Source organism: Odocoileus virginianus, chromosome 22, assembly GCF_023699985.2.
Source record: "Odocoileus virginianus isolate 20LAN1187 ecotype Illinois chromosome 22, Ovbor_1.2, whole genome shotgun sequence".
NCBI lineage: Eukaryota > Metazoa > Chordata > Mammalia > Artiodactyla > Cervidae > Odocoileus > Odocoileus virginianus.
In genome coordinates this window covers 25,170,462-25,188,365 of record NC_069695.1, presented here as the reverse complement: position 1 = coordinate 25,188,365, position 17,904 = coordinate 25,170,462, and the positions used below count along the sequence as shown (strand labels likewise).

The 17,904-nt window shown below is 42.7% G+C and overlaps 1 protein-coding gene across 4 annotated transcripts in view; it reads right to left on the bottom strand.

Moving 5' to 3' along the window:
• LAMA3 (laminin subunit alpha 3) overlaps positions 1 to 17,904 on the bottom strand; it is a 246,512-nt gene that overhangs the window by 110,469 nt on the left and 118,139 nt on the right. For all 4 annotated transcript variants that reach the window (XM_070452750.1, XM_070452751.1, XM_070452752.1 and 1 more), the window contains 6 exons: positions 10,678 to 10,838; positions 5,531 to 5,639; positions 3,758 to 3,855; positions 2,454 to 2,598; positions 489 to 615; positions 267 to 406 (listed from right to left, as the gene is read on the bottom strand). In XM_070452750.1, coding sequence (XP_070308851.1) covers positions 267 to 406; positions 489 to 615; positions 2,454 to 2,598; positions 3,758 to 3,855; positions 5,531 to 5,639; positions 10,678 to 10,838 — 780 coding nt within the window. The remainder of the gene's footprint in view (positions 1 to 266; positions 407 to 488; positions 616 to 2,453; positions 2,599 to 3,757; positions 3,856 to 5,530; positions 5,640 to 10,677; positions 10,839 to 17,904) is intronic.

Here is a 17,904-nt window from a genome sequence, read left to right as displayed (position 1 = left end):
GGCGGGACTGATGGAGACAGAGACAGCTCACGTGGCTCATGCAGTGGAGATTTTTTTCCCAGTGGCTTCTCTAGTATTCTGATTTCCCTTGATTTTAATTGTCACAGACCTTTTTTTTGCTAAAGGCAGCTGTAATATTTAAACATTTTTCTATAAACATGGCTTCAATTCCCTGGAGGAATTACTCTCATGAGCTAGAACAGACACATAGAGCAGCCGACCAAGGTAAGCACCTGAAGAGCAAGAGAGGAAAAAGCAGAACACACCAAAACTAAGGACTTTTCTTCTGGAATTGTCACAGTCAGGGCCACCTCCGGCTCCAAGATGTCAAACTCAACCTGATCTCCGGCGATCACCTGGTCCCGGCAGCCGAGCACATGAGGGCAAAAAGAGGCCCGGAAGATACCTGGGGGCAGAGGGAGGCAGTCCTGTCACACCCCTGCCAGGACAGGTGAACCCCCAAACCCGCCCTGCTCCCCATAGCTCACCTGACTGCAGCCGTCCTCCGTCCACAGACACCTGTGCTGGGAACGTGGGATGTGCTGGTTGATAAAAATGGACGACGATGACATACCGACCTGGGCGTGGTACTAGTCCTCGAAGGGTCACCTGGTTCTAGATGGAAAAAAAAACAAACTTCTCAAGCTGCAAAGCTATTAATAATTAGAATCAGAGGATATCTCAAGAATAAAAATCAAAACAATGCAGGTATTTATCCAGTAAAGACTGGGACACTGGGAAAGACTGAAGGCAAAAGAAGGGGGCGAGCAGGCAGAGGATGAGATACATAGCATCACCGACTCAATAGACATGAGTCCAAGCAAACTCCAGGAGGTAGTGAAGGACAGGGAAGTCGGCTATGCTACAGTTTATGGGGTTGCAAAGAGTCAGACATGACTTAGTGACTGAACAACAACAATCTACCCAAGTGAAGTGAAAAACCCACATTCACACAAAGCCTTCCCTTGAATCTCTGTAGCAGCTTTATTTGTAGTCACAAACACTGGAAACCAACCAGGTGACTTTCAGCTACAGAATGGACAAGCCAACAGTGGGACAACCATAAACAAGACTAGAGGGAGTCTCATTTGGTACAATCACTTTGGGAAACTATATGTGGTTTTTACTAAACATATAATTAAGCAATTGCATTTCTAGGTATGTCACAAGAGAAATGCACGCTCTGTGTGCAAAAGGCCATACAAGAATGTTCCCAGCATTCAAGCACTACTTGTAACAACCATGTAACAAAGAGTCAGACTCCATTTTTTCTGTTTTTCTGTTTTCTGTTTCAAGATCCATCCTTCATCTTTTGTCTTTTGTCCCACAGCTGAACAAGCTGTAAGAAAGCCCAGGTGTTCATCCCTTGGCAGAGGTGGGAAGTTCAAACCCCATAAATTCTAGCCCATGAGAGAGGGAGCCCTCACCTGGACCCCACCCCCACCCCACTATGCCCCTGCCTAACCATAATGAAAACCAGGGTCAGACTCCAACACTCGCTCAGGCTTTTGTGCAAGCCAGGTTCTCCCCAGAAAGCCTCACCATGTGAGTAATAAGTCTTTCCAAACCTCAAAATAATAATTAAGAAACTACAAGAATAGCAACAATAAAAGATTATCTTTCAAACGAGAGCTGGTTCTTGGAGAGTAAGTAACTTACTAAAGGTCATGGACTAATTTTATAGCAAAACCAGGACTAGAACTCTATTGTCATGACTGTAATTCACTCCCCCCTACTACTCTAGGCTGCCTACTCCATATGGGATCTTATTAAATTTTTTCTCCCAAATCCGTTTATTTCCTATCTTAATGCAACATGAAACGACACAAGCCATCTCTAGGATTAAAAAGACATGTCATCAGAACAAACATTAAGTCCTGCAATTCTGTGTTTTATGATGAAAAAAAGTGTGTTCCCTTCATATATTTCATCTTTGTGCTCTAGATGATTAATCAACACATGTTTATTGGGAATTTCTGTTAGATTTCTAAAAAAAATCTGTTAGATTTCTAAAAGTGCTTATGTTCTCATTTAAGAAGATAATTAATAAACTTAACCATGTTAAGTAGCAGTAGCCCATGCAAATATGACCTATCCTAAGATGGGTTATGAAAAATTGCCAAATGACTGTCCAGACAGAGATGCAAGAGAGAAAGAGAGCGTCGGGATAGGCTGGCCACAGACAGAACTGCAAGCCTCATTCCTGGGATTCTCCACAGTTGAGAGCAGAGGTGCTTAAGCTTTACGGGCAGCCAACACCCCTTGAGGAGTCTGTTAAAACACAGATTCCTGGGCCACCCTCCAGAGTTTCTGACTCGGCAGTTCTGGGGTGAGGCTTGGAGATCTGCATTCCTAACAAGTTCTCAGGGGTTGTGGTGGTGGGGGATGCAGCTGGTTGGGGCCACACTTTGAGAACCACCAGTTCAGAAGAAACACACTCGGGGTAACCCTACCTGTGGGGCCTTCAAGGTGACCCCAAGAACAGCATAGGCAAGAGGTGAAGGATCCTCAGGCAGGAGAGGGGAAGATCCACCACTCGGGACATCCAAAATCAGTGCTGTCGGAGGAGTTTCGGGGGGCAGGGAGACACAGAAGGCACTGGAAAACAGAATGTGGAAAAATAACCAAACCCGAAGAACTGTCCCTTCGTGAAGAGACAGACTCTAAGCATCAGAAGGACCCAGAGAAGGGCTTCCCCTGGGGATCCACTGGTTAAGACTCTACGCTTCCACTGCAGGGCATGCAGGTTTGACCCCTGGCTGGGGAAGTTCCACATACCACCTAGTGCAGCCCAAAAAAAAACATTTGAGACTCCCCTAGTGGTTCAGAGATTAAGACTTCACCCCTAAATGCAAGGAGTGTGGGTTTGATCCCACTGGCCTCGTGGCCAAAAAAACAAAATATAAAACAGAAGCAGTATTGTAACAAATTCAAAAAAAAAATCTTAAAAAAAAAAATGGATCCAGAGACCGACAGGTCTGCAGAGATCTTTATACAAAGATATTTGGTGTTCTGGATTGGCCAAGAATATCCCAGTTGCCTGCCTAATACAATGAGCTCAGACCAGAAAAAAAAAAAAATCTTAATTTTGAAGGAAAGGAAGCTAGATGGAATCTTACTGAAACTTCCCTCTCTAGTACTAAAATTTATTGCTAAATGAGATCAATGGAATGAAACATTATTTACCTCTAAACATCAATGCTGACATAAAGCTATATAAAAACAAAGAGAACAAACAGTCATCATTTCTTTCAGGCACAGCCAGATTTTATTGTCTTGGTGGTTTCCATAAAGATGCATAAGATGTCATGACTGTGTCCCTAGAGAATTTTTGAATCTACATCCAAATAACCTTCCCCAAATCCTAATAATCATTGGTTACCTAATTCTCATAACATAGTTGTGAGATGGGTCATTATTTTCATGGTTTTTTAAATGAAGAGTCTCAGACACAGAGATTAAAGGATTGGAACAGACTGGATCTTGGTGAGAGCTCAGAATAGAAATCAGAGTAACTCCCCTCAAGGACAAGGCTTAACCATTTCCCCCAGTTGCTACTGTGTCAGCTTCCTGATGTTAGAGAATTCTGGAAAAATTGCTGGGATAAATGATTTAGCTCGTTAAAAAAAAAATAATGCACCACCAGCTTTTAGCATCTTGGCCTGGGATCACTTCTAAAGTGAAATACAAAGCATAACCTAAAAAGCATTAAGTATCACTAAGCACAAACAAGGGATAAATGAAGGAAACACATTACCTTTGATTAACAAATCGCCCATAACTGGCAATGCATTTGACGTGAGGTCTCAAATATTCTGTTGAGAATTCTTCAATCGGTATGATACAAATTTGATGCTGTCCAACAAATATAACAAGGTACATGCCAGTTATCACCCAAGTCAAGGTTATAACCAAACATGCACTTCAAAGAAAACAGCTAAGAATTCATCCAGAGAAATTAAAACTATCACTTTACAGCAGTAAATATCATAGGATAGCATTCTCTATGGCATCATTACATGGACACAAATTCTTTTACTGTTATACAGGATCACTGATAAATTGCTCCTGGAATAATCATATAAACAAATAAAATCATGTGAAAGTTCAAAACAACTCTGTCAGCAACTTTGGACAGTGTCTTCTCTCCTGCCCTGGGCTGATGCTGGTTCCTCAGACCCCTAGGCAGGGAGAGGCAGATGTGGTAGGCAGTTGGGGAGCTTGCTGTTCAGAAAGACGGATGCTCCTGCTATAAATAACCCTTCTCAATAGAGGAGGACTCGTATCGCAGGCATATCTGAACTCTTGTCTCCAGAGCTAGTTTCTGAGTCACAGAAGACACTCAGTCAATAAGTTAATACCACTTTTCATTTTAAATCAATAACTATAACCGGCTAGGTCACAAAGCTATTCAGTAACAAGAGATTTTAACTGAACACCTACTATATGCCAGGCACTGAGACTGGGGAATCATATGAGACCAAGATGGACACACTCCTACTTTCATGGAGCTTTTATTATAGCCAGCCTTGACTCTGAATGACATCTGACTATTTCAGAAAGGGCAAACTTATGCTTAAACGAAGAACTTTCAGCCCCATCACAATTTCCAAAGATGAAAGGGTTAAGATTCACTTGGCTCATTATGTTCAAAAAACAAAGTCGTCCTTAAAATAATAAAAGTCTTGAGTTATATAGCCTATAATAATTTTTAAAATATGAATTCCAGGTAGTTCTTAAGAGAAAGCTCAACATTTCTAATACTGTCAAGCACACATATTTAAAACATATTAGAACAGGCTGGCCTGGCATTTCCCAGGTGTGATACATGCTTAATATTAGCAGTAACAGGAAGTTGCTTCATACTTAATCTTATGTTCTCTGAGGTATTTATTATAAATCTGAGCACCCCATTCCTAGCCCAGATCCCACTGTCTCTGTCTCACAATTCGCAACACTAAAGTTATGCTATTAAAAGGGTATTTAATCTGTAAAAGGTAGCATTTTAACTGTTAACAATATATATCTAATTAATTGAAAATACTCTTCTTGAAACAGAGCAACAATGGTCTGGAAAAAAATACCAGGTGATTGCAACCTTGAAAATTCTGAAGGAATCTGCAAAGAAGCTAACAAACATAATAAGAGAGTAGAGTGTAAAGAAAATAAACAGTCCCTAATGACGTTTCTATATACCAGCAGTAATAATAGACTAGGAGATATACTGACAAAAGATATTTCATCCATAATAGTAACAACAAATAAAAATGAATTAAATGGAGTTTTGTGAAATATGTCCAAATTTGATGACTGAACTTTAATGGATGCTATAGGAAAAGGTTCCAACAAATGAAGGAGCAAAACAGATTTCTAGATGGGAAAGTAAACATCGTAACTCCAGCAGTTCTCTGCAGGTTAATTTTATAGATGTAATGCAAACCCAGCCAAAACTTCAATAAGCTTTAGAAATATATATGCTTATCAATAAAAAAAATATTTCTAAAAATCAGTGGCCAAAACAGAAGCATACCAGAAGGAATTGGGCCATCCGGGCTCTGAGCCGAATGTCCGCATCTGCTAACAGCTCGTACACGGCGAGGCGACCCCTGCCGTCGGTCACAGCGCTGCGACAGAGGACGCTGCAAGAAGAAACAGTTTATCTCAGCCTGGCTCCCCTGGTCTCCCTCCCACCCCTGTGCGGTGGCTGATCGTGCTTCAGCTTCTCCTGTTCATAACTGGGTCACCAACAGTGAACTTCCCTGCAGGTGGAGTTTAGCATGGATGCAACCCATCATCGGTGTGGGAAAAAGAACCTTCTTTCTGTGCTCTGAGCTGTACCACTCAGGGCTGATGGCCATCACCACCTCCACTGGTTTTACGGAATATCTGGTTTGGTCTTCTGAAAAACAGCCCGAGGGCCAGTAAAGTCTGATCTCTAAGGCAGTCTTCTTGGAAATTGACCAATATCGTTGGTAGTGGCGGTTTAGTTGCTAAATTGTGTCTGACTCTTGCAACCCCATGGATTGTAGCCCTCCAGGCTCCTCTGTCCATGGGATTCTCCAGGCAAGAATACTGGAGTGGGTTGCCGTGCCCTTCCTCTAGGGGATCTTCCCGACTCAGGGATCGAACACTGGTTTCCTGCATTGCAGGCGAAGATAAATCTTTATCAGAGTTATCACAGCACTTTTTTTTTCCATTTATTTTTATTAGTTGGAGGCTAATTACTTTACAACATTGCAGTGGTTTTTGTCACACATTGAAATGAATTAGCCATGGATTTACATGTATTCCCCATCCCAGTCCCCCCTCCCACCTCCCTCTCCACCCCATCCCTCTGGGTCTTCCCAGTGCACCAGGCCTGAGCACTTGTCTCATGCATCCAACCTGGGCTGGTGATCTGTTTCACCCTAAATAATATACATGTTTCGATGCTGTTCTCTTGAAACATCCCACCCTCGCCTTCTCCCACAGAATCCACAAGTCTGTTCTATACATCTGAGTCTCTTTTTCTGTTTTGCATATAGGGTTATCGTTACCATCTTTCTAAAGTCCATATATATGTGTTAGTATACTGTAATGGTCTTTATCTTTCTGGCTTACTTCGCTCTGTATAATGGGCTCCAGTTTCATCCATCTCATTAGAACTGATTCAAATGAATTCTTTGTAATGGCTGAGTAATATTCCATGGTGTATATGTACCACAGCTTCCTCATCCATTCATCTGCTGATGGGCATCTGGGTTGCTTCCATGTCCTGGCTATTATAAACAGTGCTGCGATGAACATTGGGGTGCACGTGTCTCTTTCAGATCTGGTTTCCTCGGTGTGTATGCCCAGAAGTGGGATTGCTGGGTCATATGGCAGTTCTATTTCCAGCTTTTTAAGAAATCTCCACACTGTTCTCCATAGCGACTGTACTAATTTGCATTCCCACCAACAGTGTAAGAGGGTTCCCTTTTCTCCACACCCTCTCCAGTATTTATTGCTTATAGACTTTTGGATAGCAGCCATCCCGACTGGCGTGTAATGGTACCTCATTGTGGTTTTGATTTGCATTTCTCTGATAATGAGTGATGTTGAGCACCTTTTCATGTGTTTTTTTGCCATCTGTATGTCTTCCTTGGAGAAATGTCTGTTTAGTTCTTTGGCCCATTTTTTGATTGGGTCATTTATTTTTCTGGAGTTGAGCTGGAGGAGTTGCTTGTATATTTTTGAGATTAATCCTTTGTCTGTTGCTTCGTTTGCTATTATTTTCTCCCAAACTGAGGGCTGTCTTTTCACCTTGCTTATAGTTTCCTTTGTTGTGCAAAAGCTTTTAAGTTTCATTAGGTCCCATTTGTTTATTTTTGCTTTTGTTTCTAAAATTCTGGGATGTGGGTCATAGAGGATCCTGCTGTATCACAGCACTTTTATGGAAAGTGGTATTCCTTTGCCTTTCTGCTGGGGTATTGCTTTTTAACAACACAGACCTCATTTGAGAAACACTGGGAAAGTTTCAAACCTCAGCAGGAGAAGCTGCCATGTTGAAAGGGTCTGTCATTTGAAATAGGTTTTTATGGGTTGAATATTTTCCAATTGCACCATATTTTTGGACTCTGGTACTTGGTAGCCTAGTCACTTATACTGATCACATGACATGCAAAGTAGAGAAAAAGGGAATATTTTAAACAAGTGAAAAGACACCATGGGACTTGCCTGGGAGTGGTTAAATACTGGTCTAATGCAATACTGTCTTCGAAATCTAACGATGGAGAACTTTGGTGCTGTCACCACATCTGGAGTCAAAATCATCTGCAGAACATCATGCACTTCTCTCCTTAAAACCCCATTCAGAAGGAGGGAGGGGCAACCCACTCCAGTATTTTTGCCTAGGAAAGCCCAAGGACAGAGGAGCCTGGAGGGCTAAAGTCCATGGATTGCAAAAGAGCCAGACATGACTTAGTGACTAAACAACAACATGGCTATCTATACTGATGTGTTATCTTTATTACAAGGAGTTAAATAATTTAGTGATGAATGTGAAAGTGTTAGTTGTTCAGTCATGCTCTACTCTTTGCAACTGCATGGACTGTAGCCCTCCAGGCTCCTCGGTCCATGGAATTCTCCAGGCAAGAATACTGGAGTGGATAGCCAATCCCTGCTCTAGGGGATCTTCCTGACCCAGGGACTGAACCTGGGTCTCCAGCACTGCAGGCAGATTCTTTACCATCTGAGCTATCAGAGATGTTGCTGGTGATGAGCCCTGTTATAATATTTAAAAGAAAAATCTCACGTCCTGTTGAGAGCAAACCAGCCTGGAGAAACAGTATGGTCTAGACTGACGCATTGTCAAGTAGACTTTCTGAGGTGATGAAAATATTCTCTATCTGCACTATCCAGAATCATAGCTACTAACAACACATGGCTATTGAGACTTGGCATGTGGCTAGTGAACCTCAGGAGCTAAACTTTTTCCTTCATTGAATTCAAACTGATTTAAACTTAGGCGGCTCAGTGGTAAAGAATCCATCAGCCAATGCAGGAAATGCAGGAGACACAGGTTCAAACCCTGGGTCAGAAAGATCCCCTGGTGGAGGAAATGGCAACCCACTCTAGCATTATTGCCTGGACAGAGGAGCCTGGCAGACTAAGGTCCATGCAGTTGCAGAGTCAGACACAATGAAGCCCGCAAATGAATAGAAACATATTTAAATAGCCACATGTAACTAATACTGTCTGAAACAGGATACAAATAGAATAAAGGACATGGAGCTTAAAAAAAAAAAAGCCACTGCTCAACAAAGGTCCTGAAATAATGCTTCAGACTTATGCATCCCCAGAAGAGGGTCCTTCCTTTCTTCAGTTTTGAAATCACTCCTCTGCTTGGCGTAGATGTCTCAGCCTCTCCTGAGATAGTCAAGAGTGACAAAGGTCATAAGGAAGGTTTCTTCCTGTCCTGAGCCATCTCCACTTTGTACCCAGTGGAGGGGGAGTCAAACCCTGATCCGGAAGGCAGAAGGGGTCAGAGAACTGAACTGGAGGGTGGGTTTGGATGGACAGGTTACGTAGAAGTCCTACTCCAGGTCACATGGGTGACAGTCTCCCAGATTCCAATAGCGAGGTGAACCACCCATCTGGAAATGTACATCCTGGTGGTTGCTAATGTCACCTAGAGATGAAACTAGTATTTTCATATAATGACAGAATATTCTGGAGGAATTCTGCTGGGCCATCTGGTACTCCTATTAAAAATGCAAATATAATTACATTCTTTGGTTTTTTTTTAATCATCATCCCAGAGAAAAGGAAAGATGAGATTTTTTTTTTTTTAAGATTTTGAAAAGAAGCCTTCACAGTTAATTTTTTAGGGTTGTCGAGCACGTGATATTCATTTAATAACCATTTCCAGTCTCATAAAATTTTCCATTCTAAGCTACCAAAAGTGACACTTTTCATAAGTTCTTTTCTTTGCAATACAGAGAGAGTGTCCAGTTCTTCAAATCATCTTGGGTTTGACACAAGGCATGTGAGTGTAGAGGTCACGACACGTTCAAAGTCTGAGTGGAGAACTGGGCGGGCTCACAGTAAGGGCTTCCTAGGTGGCACTAGTGATGAAGAATCCACTTGCCAATGCAGGAGATCTAAGAATCGTGGGTTTGACCCCTGGGTTGGGAAGATCCCCTGGAGAAGGGAACAGCAACCCACTCCAGTATTCTTGCCTGGAGAATCCCATGGACAGAGGAGCCTGGTGGGCTGCAGTCCAGGGTCGTAAAGAGATGGACACAACTGAAATGACTAAACAGCATGCACACTGTAGTTCCCCACCTGCTTTCTCAGGAGACTCTGCCTTCCAGTGCTATTTATTCTACAGTTAATTCCATGGGGAAACATCCTTTGCACTGATTCTCTAATCAAAGAATACTCTGAACATCTGCATACATCTTGAGTCATTATGCAAAGAAAACGATTTTCAATAAATCCTTGTCAGAGCTTTTGGAAGAGACGAACTTCATCAGGGTGAATCTGAGATTCCTCTGTCAAATTATGTTTCACATGATGCTCGTCAAACATTAATAACTCCCAGTTCTTAAGGGCATGTTGCAAATGCAGGAGTAATGGAGAATGTGCCAGGCACCCATGAACTCTACACCGTGTTTGAGAGAAAGGCCCTGGGTTCAGTGCCTGCCGTGGGGGCAACAGAATAAACAAAAAGACTGTGCTGCTTCTTGTGGGCGTGAGTGTGTTACTCAGTCGTGTCTGACTCTTTGTGAGTCCATGGACTGTAGCCCACCAGGCTTCTCTGTCCATGGGATTCTCCAGGCAGAATACTGGGGTGGGTAGCCTATCCCCTTTTCCAGGGAATCTTCCTGACTCAGGGATCAAACCTGGGTGTCCTACGTTGCAGGCAGATTCTTTACTGTCACCAGGGAAGCCCCTGCTTCTTGTGAATCTGAGCCAAAATGCTAAGTAGAACATGCAGCTTTTCTAGAAAACGCAAGATTTTTAAGGCGCTGCCTACGGAGAAGCCTTCCAATAGCACACCAGGGGTGATGCTGGATCGCAAAACTCGTCCCCTGCTGGTTCTCAAGCTCAACCTACAAAGGGAACAATTTCCCAAGTCAGATAAAAACCAAAGTTCCCACGGCTGACCTCCTGCCTGTTCAGTTAGAACGGACGCCTCCAGGGCAGGGCACTTACCTGTACTTGCAGCTGTAGATGTCCACCCGGCCTGCCAGGTCAGCCCCGGGGCTCTGCACGCGCACTGCGGCTTCAGACAGCTGCTCTGCTTCCGAGGCGTACTCGACCATGATGATGTATTGGCCGACCCGTGGAACCGGCAGCCACAAGTGCAGCTCCACCTGTCGAAGAGCCCGAGATGTTGGAGACGTGAGATGCACTGGATGCGTCTCCACAGGCAACAGTGAAACTGGGGCTGAGCAGACCCCTGGAAGGAGTTTTATATGTCATCACAGTAAGAAACATGGTGCTTCCCGGGTGGCGCTAGTGGTAAAGAATCCACCTGCCAATGCAGAAGATGCCAGAAACACAGGATCTTTTTGAACCCTGGATCGGGAAGATCCCCAGAGTAGGAAATGGCAACCCACTCCAGTATTCTTGCCTGGAAAATCCCATGGACAGAGCAGCCTGGCGGGCTACAGTCCTCGGGGCAGCCGAGAGTTGGACACGACTGCGTGATGGAGCACTCAGTAAGAAATGTGGTCCTACAGGCAGGGATCTCCAATAAAATACAAGGTGCTCTGTTAAGTTTGAGATTCAGATAAACAATACATAATTATAGTTCAACTACAATTCAAACTAAATGGGGGCATCCGGTATTTTTATTGTCTAAATCTGATGACTCTACTAATAGGGGTCTCTGCTCCTACTACTGAAACGGAGCAGGACTCTATGGTCCTTCCTCCTGACCATGTCCTCTGCTTGTCGTTTGTCTGTGGAAAAACTTTAGCCAAAGAATAAATTTAATCAGAGAAGTGAGAAAATGCAGAAACGAAGGAAAACAGTCAAAGGAAACCAAATAACCATAACGGAGTCACTACACATAGTCAAGGACTTTTAGTTCCTTCTCAAGGGCTATAGATAATATCCTGAGCCATATCCTGTGAGCTGTCTTATAGATATTGAAATCCTCATCAAGTGGAGAAGTTAAGTACATGATAACCAGACTGCAGTCATGACATGAGATGCCACAACTGCAAGAACTGGCCTCCAGAAATTGAAACAAATTGACCCTGGAACTGCATATTAAATCTATTAAAACAATCAAGAAGACACTGGTCAGATCGCCAGTAACCAATTTCAAGCTGACTATCAGGGCTGAGTGTGTGATTTCTGCATGTAGCCCCCTCCCTCTGTCTATGAAAGCTCTTGACCACTCATGGTCAGTGGGAGGAGCCGGCCTATGGACAGGAGTCTGTTCCCCCTGCCCCTCCTGCTGCTGCCAGCATGCAACATAAAGCACACTTTCTTTTTCCACCATCCTGGCCTCTCTGATGGCTTTTGAGAGGCGAGCAGCTGGACCCAGGTTTGGTATTATCATCCATATATTTCCCTTGTTTCTCAAGGCCAAAGATACTTTAAAACCTGAAGTAAAAAGGAATTTCCAGTGGGAGATAAAAGGAATGGAAGTATGCCTCGATGGGCTACAAAGCTGAAAATATTCACTATCTGGTTCTTTACAGAAGAAGCATGCCCAGCCCTGGCATCACCTAGTGGCTAGGAGCCTGGAGTCTGGAATCACACTGCTTCCAGCTGTGTGTCCTGGAGCAAGTTACTCAACATCTGTATGTCTCAGTATCCTCCTGTGTAAAAATAAGGATAACATAGTGCCCACCTCTTAAGATTATGAGGATTAAGTGAATTAATATGGGATGAGCTCTTCGAACTATATCTGGCCTGTTGTAAGCCCTGTATAAGGGGCTTCCCTGGTGGCTCAGATGGTAAAAAAAATCTGTCTGTAATGCAGGAGACCTGTGTTCCATCCCTAGATTGGGAAGATCTCCTGCAGAAGGAAATGGCTACCCACTTCAGTATTCTTGTCTGGAGAATCCCATGGACAGAAGAACCTAGCGGACTATAGTCCATGGGGTTGCAAAGAGTCAGACACAACTGAGCGACTAACACGCACACACATACACGCACTGTATAAACAGTGATTACTGTAACTGTGGTTACTGCTTTTTGCCATGACTTTTTTTTAACTTAGTAGTATGTAGTGTGCCTTGCAAACATACTTCACTCTTCTAAGGTCTGCCCTTCCTCCTATTCCACAGTACAAATGTAAAATCATTTATTTAACTAATCCCCTACTGATAGACATTTAGGTTAGCTCTAATTTTTCCTAAAACATATAAGGCTATATGATCATTTATCTATATCTCTATATATAAGTATATATCCATATTTATATCTATGGAAGAAAGGGAAAGTGTTAGGCGCTCAGTCATGTCTGACACTTTGCCACCCCATGGACTGTAGCCCACCAGGCTCCTCTGTCCATGGGATTCTCCAGGCAAGAATACTGGAGTGGGTAGCCATTCTCTTCTCCAGGGAATCTTCCTGACCTAGGTGTCAAACTCAGGTCTCGTGCATTGCAGGCGGATTCTTTACCATCTGAGCTAGCAGGGAAGCCTATTTACATCTATATCAGGATCTATATCCTTTTGCTAGTATTTCTGTAAGATTCCTAGAAGTGGAATTAGAATCACTAGATCAAAATGTGGTGCGCATTTAATTCCTGAGTCAGTATCAGAACTACATTCCTTAGGCAGTTTCACCCACTTCGGCCCATAAGCTCAGGGCCTGTCAAGCTTCACCACACTTAATTAAAATCCTCCTGCCTCTGGTATTCTTCAGGAAATTCACATCTGCTGTTCCTTCCACACAGCTCTGAACCTCACACCTGCTTATTTTTCACAGTGATTTTTCTATCACTTAAATAATAGAAAGACTTCCCTCCAGGTGTAGATTACCTACACCACTTTCCCACTGGTTATACGGTGAAATACGATGCTGCCACTGGTCCACAAGGAGAGGTAATTACCAACATCTCTCCCCTGGGATCTCCAAATGAGGGCTTGTCTGTCTTCACCCCACCATGAAACACACAAGGCCAATGATGAGCTTTCTCCCAGGAATTATTACTGGCTTCCAGGTCTATCATAGCACTCTATTATAAATTTCTATTACTCTTTCTACTCCAAGCCTTATGGGTTGGCTTTTGGAAGACTTGGTAGGGTTTTGAATATATCTGATGATAGAAATGGGTTTTGAGGAGTCAGAAAAAAGATGCAAATGATAGAAAACAGAAACCCTACTGTTGCTATTTATCAGTTATTATCTTTGAAGGCTTCCTAGGGGGTGCAGTATAAAGTATCTTCCTGCCAATGCAGGAGAAAAGCAGAGACGTTACTCTGCTGACAAAGGTCTCTACAGTCAAGGCTATGGTCTTCCCCGTTGTCACATATAGTTGCGAGAGCTAGACCATAAAGAAGGCAGAATATCAAAGAATGTCCCTTCAGAATATGGTGCTGGAAAAGACTCCTGAAAGCCCCTTGGACAGCAAGGAGATTATACCAGTCAATCTTAAGGGAGGTCAACCCTGACTATTCACTGGAAGGACTGATGCTGAAGCTGAAGCTCCAGTGTTTTGGTCATGTGATGTGAATAGATGATTCATTGGAAAAGTCCCTGATGCTGGGAAAGATCAAGGGCAGAAGGAGAAGAGGGCGTCAGAGGATGAGATGGCTGGATGGCATCACCAATGCAATGAACATAAACTTGGGCAAAATTTGGGAGATGGTGATGGACAGGGAGGCCTGGCGTGCTGCAGTCCTTGGGGCCTCAAAGAGTCGAACACGGGAGTTGTTCAGTTGGGTGACTCAACAACAACAACAACTGAGATATCTAAGAGGTAACGTCATGAAGGAAGTGGGCTGTGCTACTCTGTATATAAAATGGGAGGTGTGACTGGATATATCAATTTGAGAATCATCTGTGTAGAACTGGTACCTAACACAACAGACACTGCTTAGGGAGGGACTACAGCGTAAAAAGGCAAGGGCTAAGGCTGAACCTCAATAAATTCTAACATTTAATGCCTAGACACAGAAGGACAAGCCTACAAATGATCGTTTGAGGAAGCAGCCAGAGAGGTACAAGGAGACCCAGTCTGCTCTTAAATTCTGGAATTTAAATTCTGCTTTTAAATTCAAGGCAAAAAGACTGTTCTTAAATGGAAGGTGTATTCAACAAGTATTGAAAGCTGCTGAGAAGTTGAATAGACGAAGACTGGAAAATATCCATTGGACTTAGCAGAGCAACAGAATCACTGGAAATCCTGCCCCCAACCACCAAAAAAATTAATGGGACTGCGAGGTGAAAGTCAGGCTGGTGTGGGTTGAGGTATGAATGGAAAGTAAAGAATTAGAAATTGTGAATCTAGACAATTCTTGGTTTTGAAGGGACAGAGAATTATGGAGCAGTGGTTGAAGGATTGTGGGAAGGGGAAGTAGGGTTTTCATAAAAACAGGATGAAAGTGAAAGTCACTCAGTTGTGTCTGACTCTTCATAGTCCATGGAATTCTCCAGGCCAGAATACTGGAGTGGGTAGCTGTTCTTTTCTCTAGGGGATCTTCCCGACTCAGGAATCAAACCAGGGTCTCCTGCATTGCAGGCAGATTCTTTACCAACAGAGCTATCAGGGAAGCAAAAATAAGACAGAACTTAGCATTTTTTAAATGTGGGATGACTTCCAATTCAGACGGCACAGGAATTCATATTTGCTGTACCCCTTCTCCAAGAGACAGCAACTATGGGTGTGAATTAGTCGTAAAAAGAGGATTTTTTTTGTTTTGCAACCCTACAGTTGTGACTGTAGCCCACCCGGCTCCTCTGTCCATGGAACTCTCCAGGCATGAACCCCAGAGGGGATTGCCATGTCCCTCTCCAGGGGATCTTCCCGTCCCAGGGACTGAACCCAGGTCTCCCGCATCACAGGCAGATTCTTTACCACCTGCACCACAAAATAATGTTTTAATAGTAAAAAAACAACAACAACCACAAAAGAAGTTTGGGATTAAAAGGAGACAGATGATGGAACATAAGTAAAAGAAAAACTTGAAATGGCACCAGGGCTGAAGTCACAGGATTCTTGTTCTCCAGGCCGGAAGCAGGCTGTGTGGGCCAGCAGTTCAGAATATGCAGAGTAAAGAGAACTAAAAATGCTTCAAATGAGACAGGGGCCAGATCCAGGCTCATTTTTTGAAGCCAAAGGATGAAGGTTCCTTCACATCATGAAAAGCTGAAGAAAAAAAAAAATCACTGAAAACCTGCCTTCTGGGTTTCAGCTTTATAAAAAATGGTGGGATATGGAAAACAAAGATCAAAGATGAGGCCCAGGACCAAGAACTGAGTTAAGCACCCACAGGCTCAGTGTCTGAGCCTGTACTATTCCCAGGACCACAATAAGAGACGTTGGCACATTGTTATGCCTGGCTCTGGGCTAAGGGTACAGAGACCCAGACAGACAGGCCAAACTGAGATGGATGTAGGGAAAGAGGGAGAAGATAGAAACCTCTTACTCAAAGTAAGCCAGTAAGCAAACAAAATAAGCCTTCACAACATAAAGAAATCTAACGTTAAGAAGAACAGTCAAGGGGACTTCCCTGGTAGTCCAGTGGCTAAGACCTCATGCTCCCAATGGGGGGGGGGGGGGGGGTTGGGTTTGATCCCTGGTCAGGGAACCACATCCCACATGTGGTAGCTAAGACCCAGCACAGCCAATTTTCTCTTTTTTAAAAAAATATAGACAATAACATATCGTCAAGTGAAGATGAGTTTACCTCAGATGAAATAAACTTTATGAAAGTCTGGAGAAGTTTTAAAATAAGTACACTGGTCCCTAATCCAGAACCCCAAAAGTCTGAAAAGGAAAACTTGTTTTCAAACGTGTTTGGTTACAAAACCTAACCTAACTCTAACCAGTCATCACTTGGTGGTAAAATCTGACCTGAACTAACTCCAAATATATAGTCTTCGTGTACCTCCCTTGGTGTGTCTATTCACGCTTTTCACTGGAAAAATTTTAACCTGTCTGACTACAAGGTGCTATTCCAGAACCCACTATAGAGGTTATGTATGTGTGTACAATCTTATCTTTTTAAAATTTTAAATAAAAATTCTGAATTCTAAACTATACCTTGCTCCAAGGATGTTGAGAAACTCAAAAAGATTAATGGAGTAACTCCTCTTTAAAAAGTAAATGAAATTATGAAATAAAAATTGGCAGAGGAGAAACAAGAAAAAAGTAAATATAAGAAAGAGCTAGTAAGAAATCTTTTGAGATGAAAAGTACATGTTACATGGAATTGGAAGGCTGAATAAAATCTAGACTAGAGACGGTGAACTAGAACATTCATGGGATTCTAAGAGAGTCTTGAGGAAGTCACTCAGAAAGCAGTGTAAAGAGCCAAAGAAACATACAAATATGAAAAAGCAGCTTAGAGACAGATTGAGAGGTTCCAACATTCTTCCAGTCTGACTTCCAGAAAAGAAGATGAAAGGATTTGCAGCAAAGCAATATCTGTAGAGATACTATCCGAAAAATTCTCAGGATAAAAGACATGACTCTTCACATGAAATTGCATTTTGAGTACTAAAATAATAAAAATAAATCTGCACCTAAACACATCAAAATGAAACTTCAGAACATCACAAACAAAGTACATCCTGGAAATTCTGGTTAAACATATAGGATGCAGCACACCTATTTACTGACCCTCGCTCTCAGAAATCCACAAAAATAGGGGGAAATATTTTTTTAATCATAAACCCACAAAGAAAAGAGAATAGAGAAGAGGAAAATAACAGACCAGAGACATGAAAAATCTGGAAGCTAGAATGTAATTGGATGTTAACTAATTGAACAGACCAAATAAAGATGAGATGTGTGTGTGTATAGTTTTGGGTTGAGGTTGAGGTTGCTGTTGTGGTTGGAGTTGGAAGAGAAAAATCTAAGAAATCTCTCAAAACATAAAACAAGATAAGGATATTGAAAAGGTGGGCTAAAGAAATAACTTATCAAAGGAATAACTCAGGAAAATTTCCCAGAGAAGTTTCTGGGTTAAAAGGGTACCACAGGTGTTGGACTAGGCTACCTCTAAAAGAAGTGAGTCCCCCATCAATTCAAGTATTCAACAGAGGCTAAATGAATCAATATCTGACAAGGATAATGTAGAAAGAATTTTTTCCAGGAAGACAGATCAGATGACTCCTAAGACCTTCGCTAACTCTGTTGGACTTCCCTGGTGACTAAGCGGTAGAGAACTGGACTGCCAATACAGGATCAGTCCCTGGGTTGGGAAGATCCGCTGGAGAAGGAAATGACAACCCACTCCAGTATTCTTG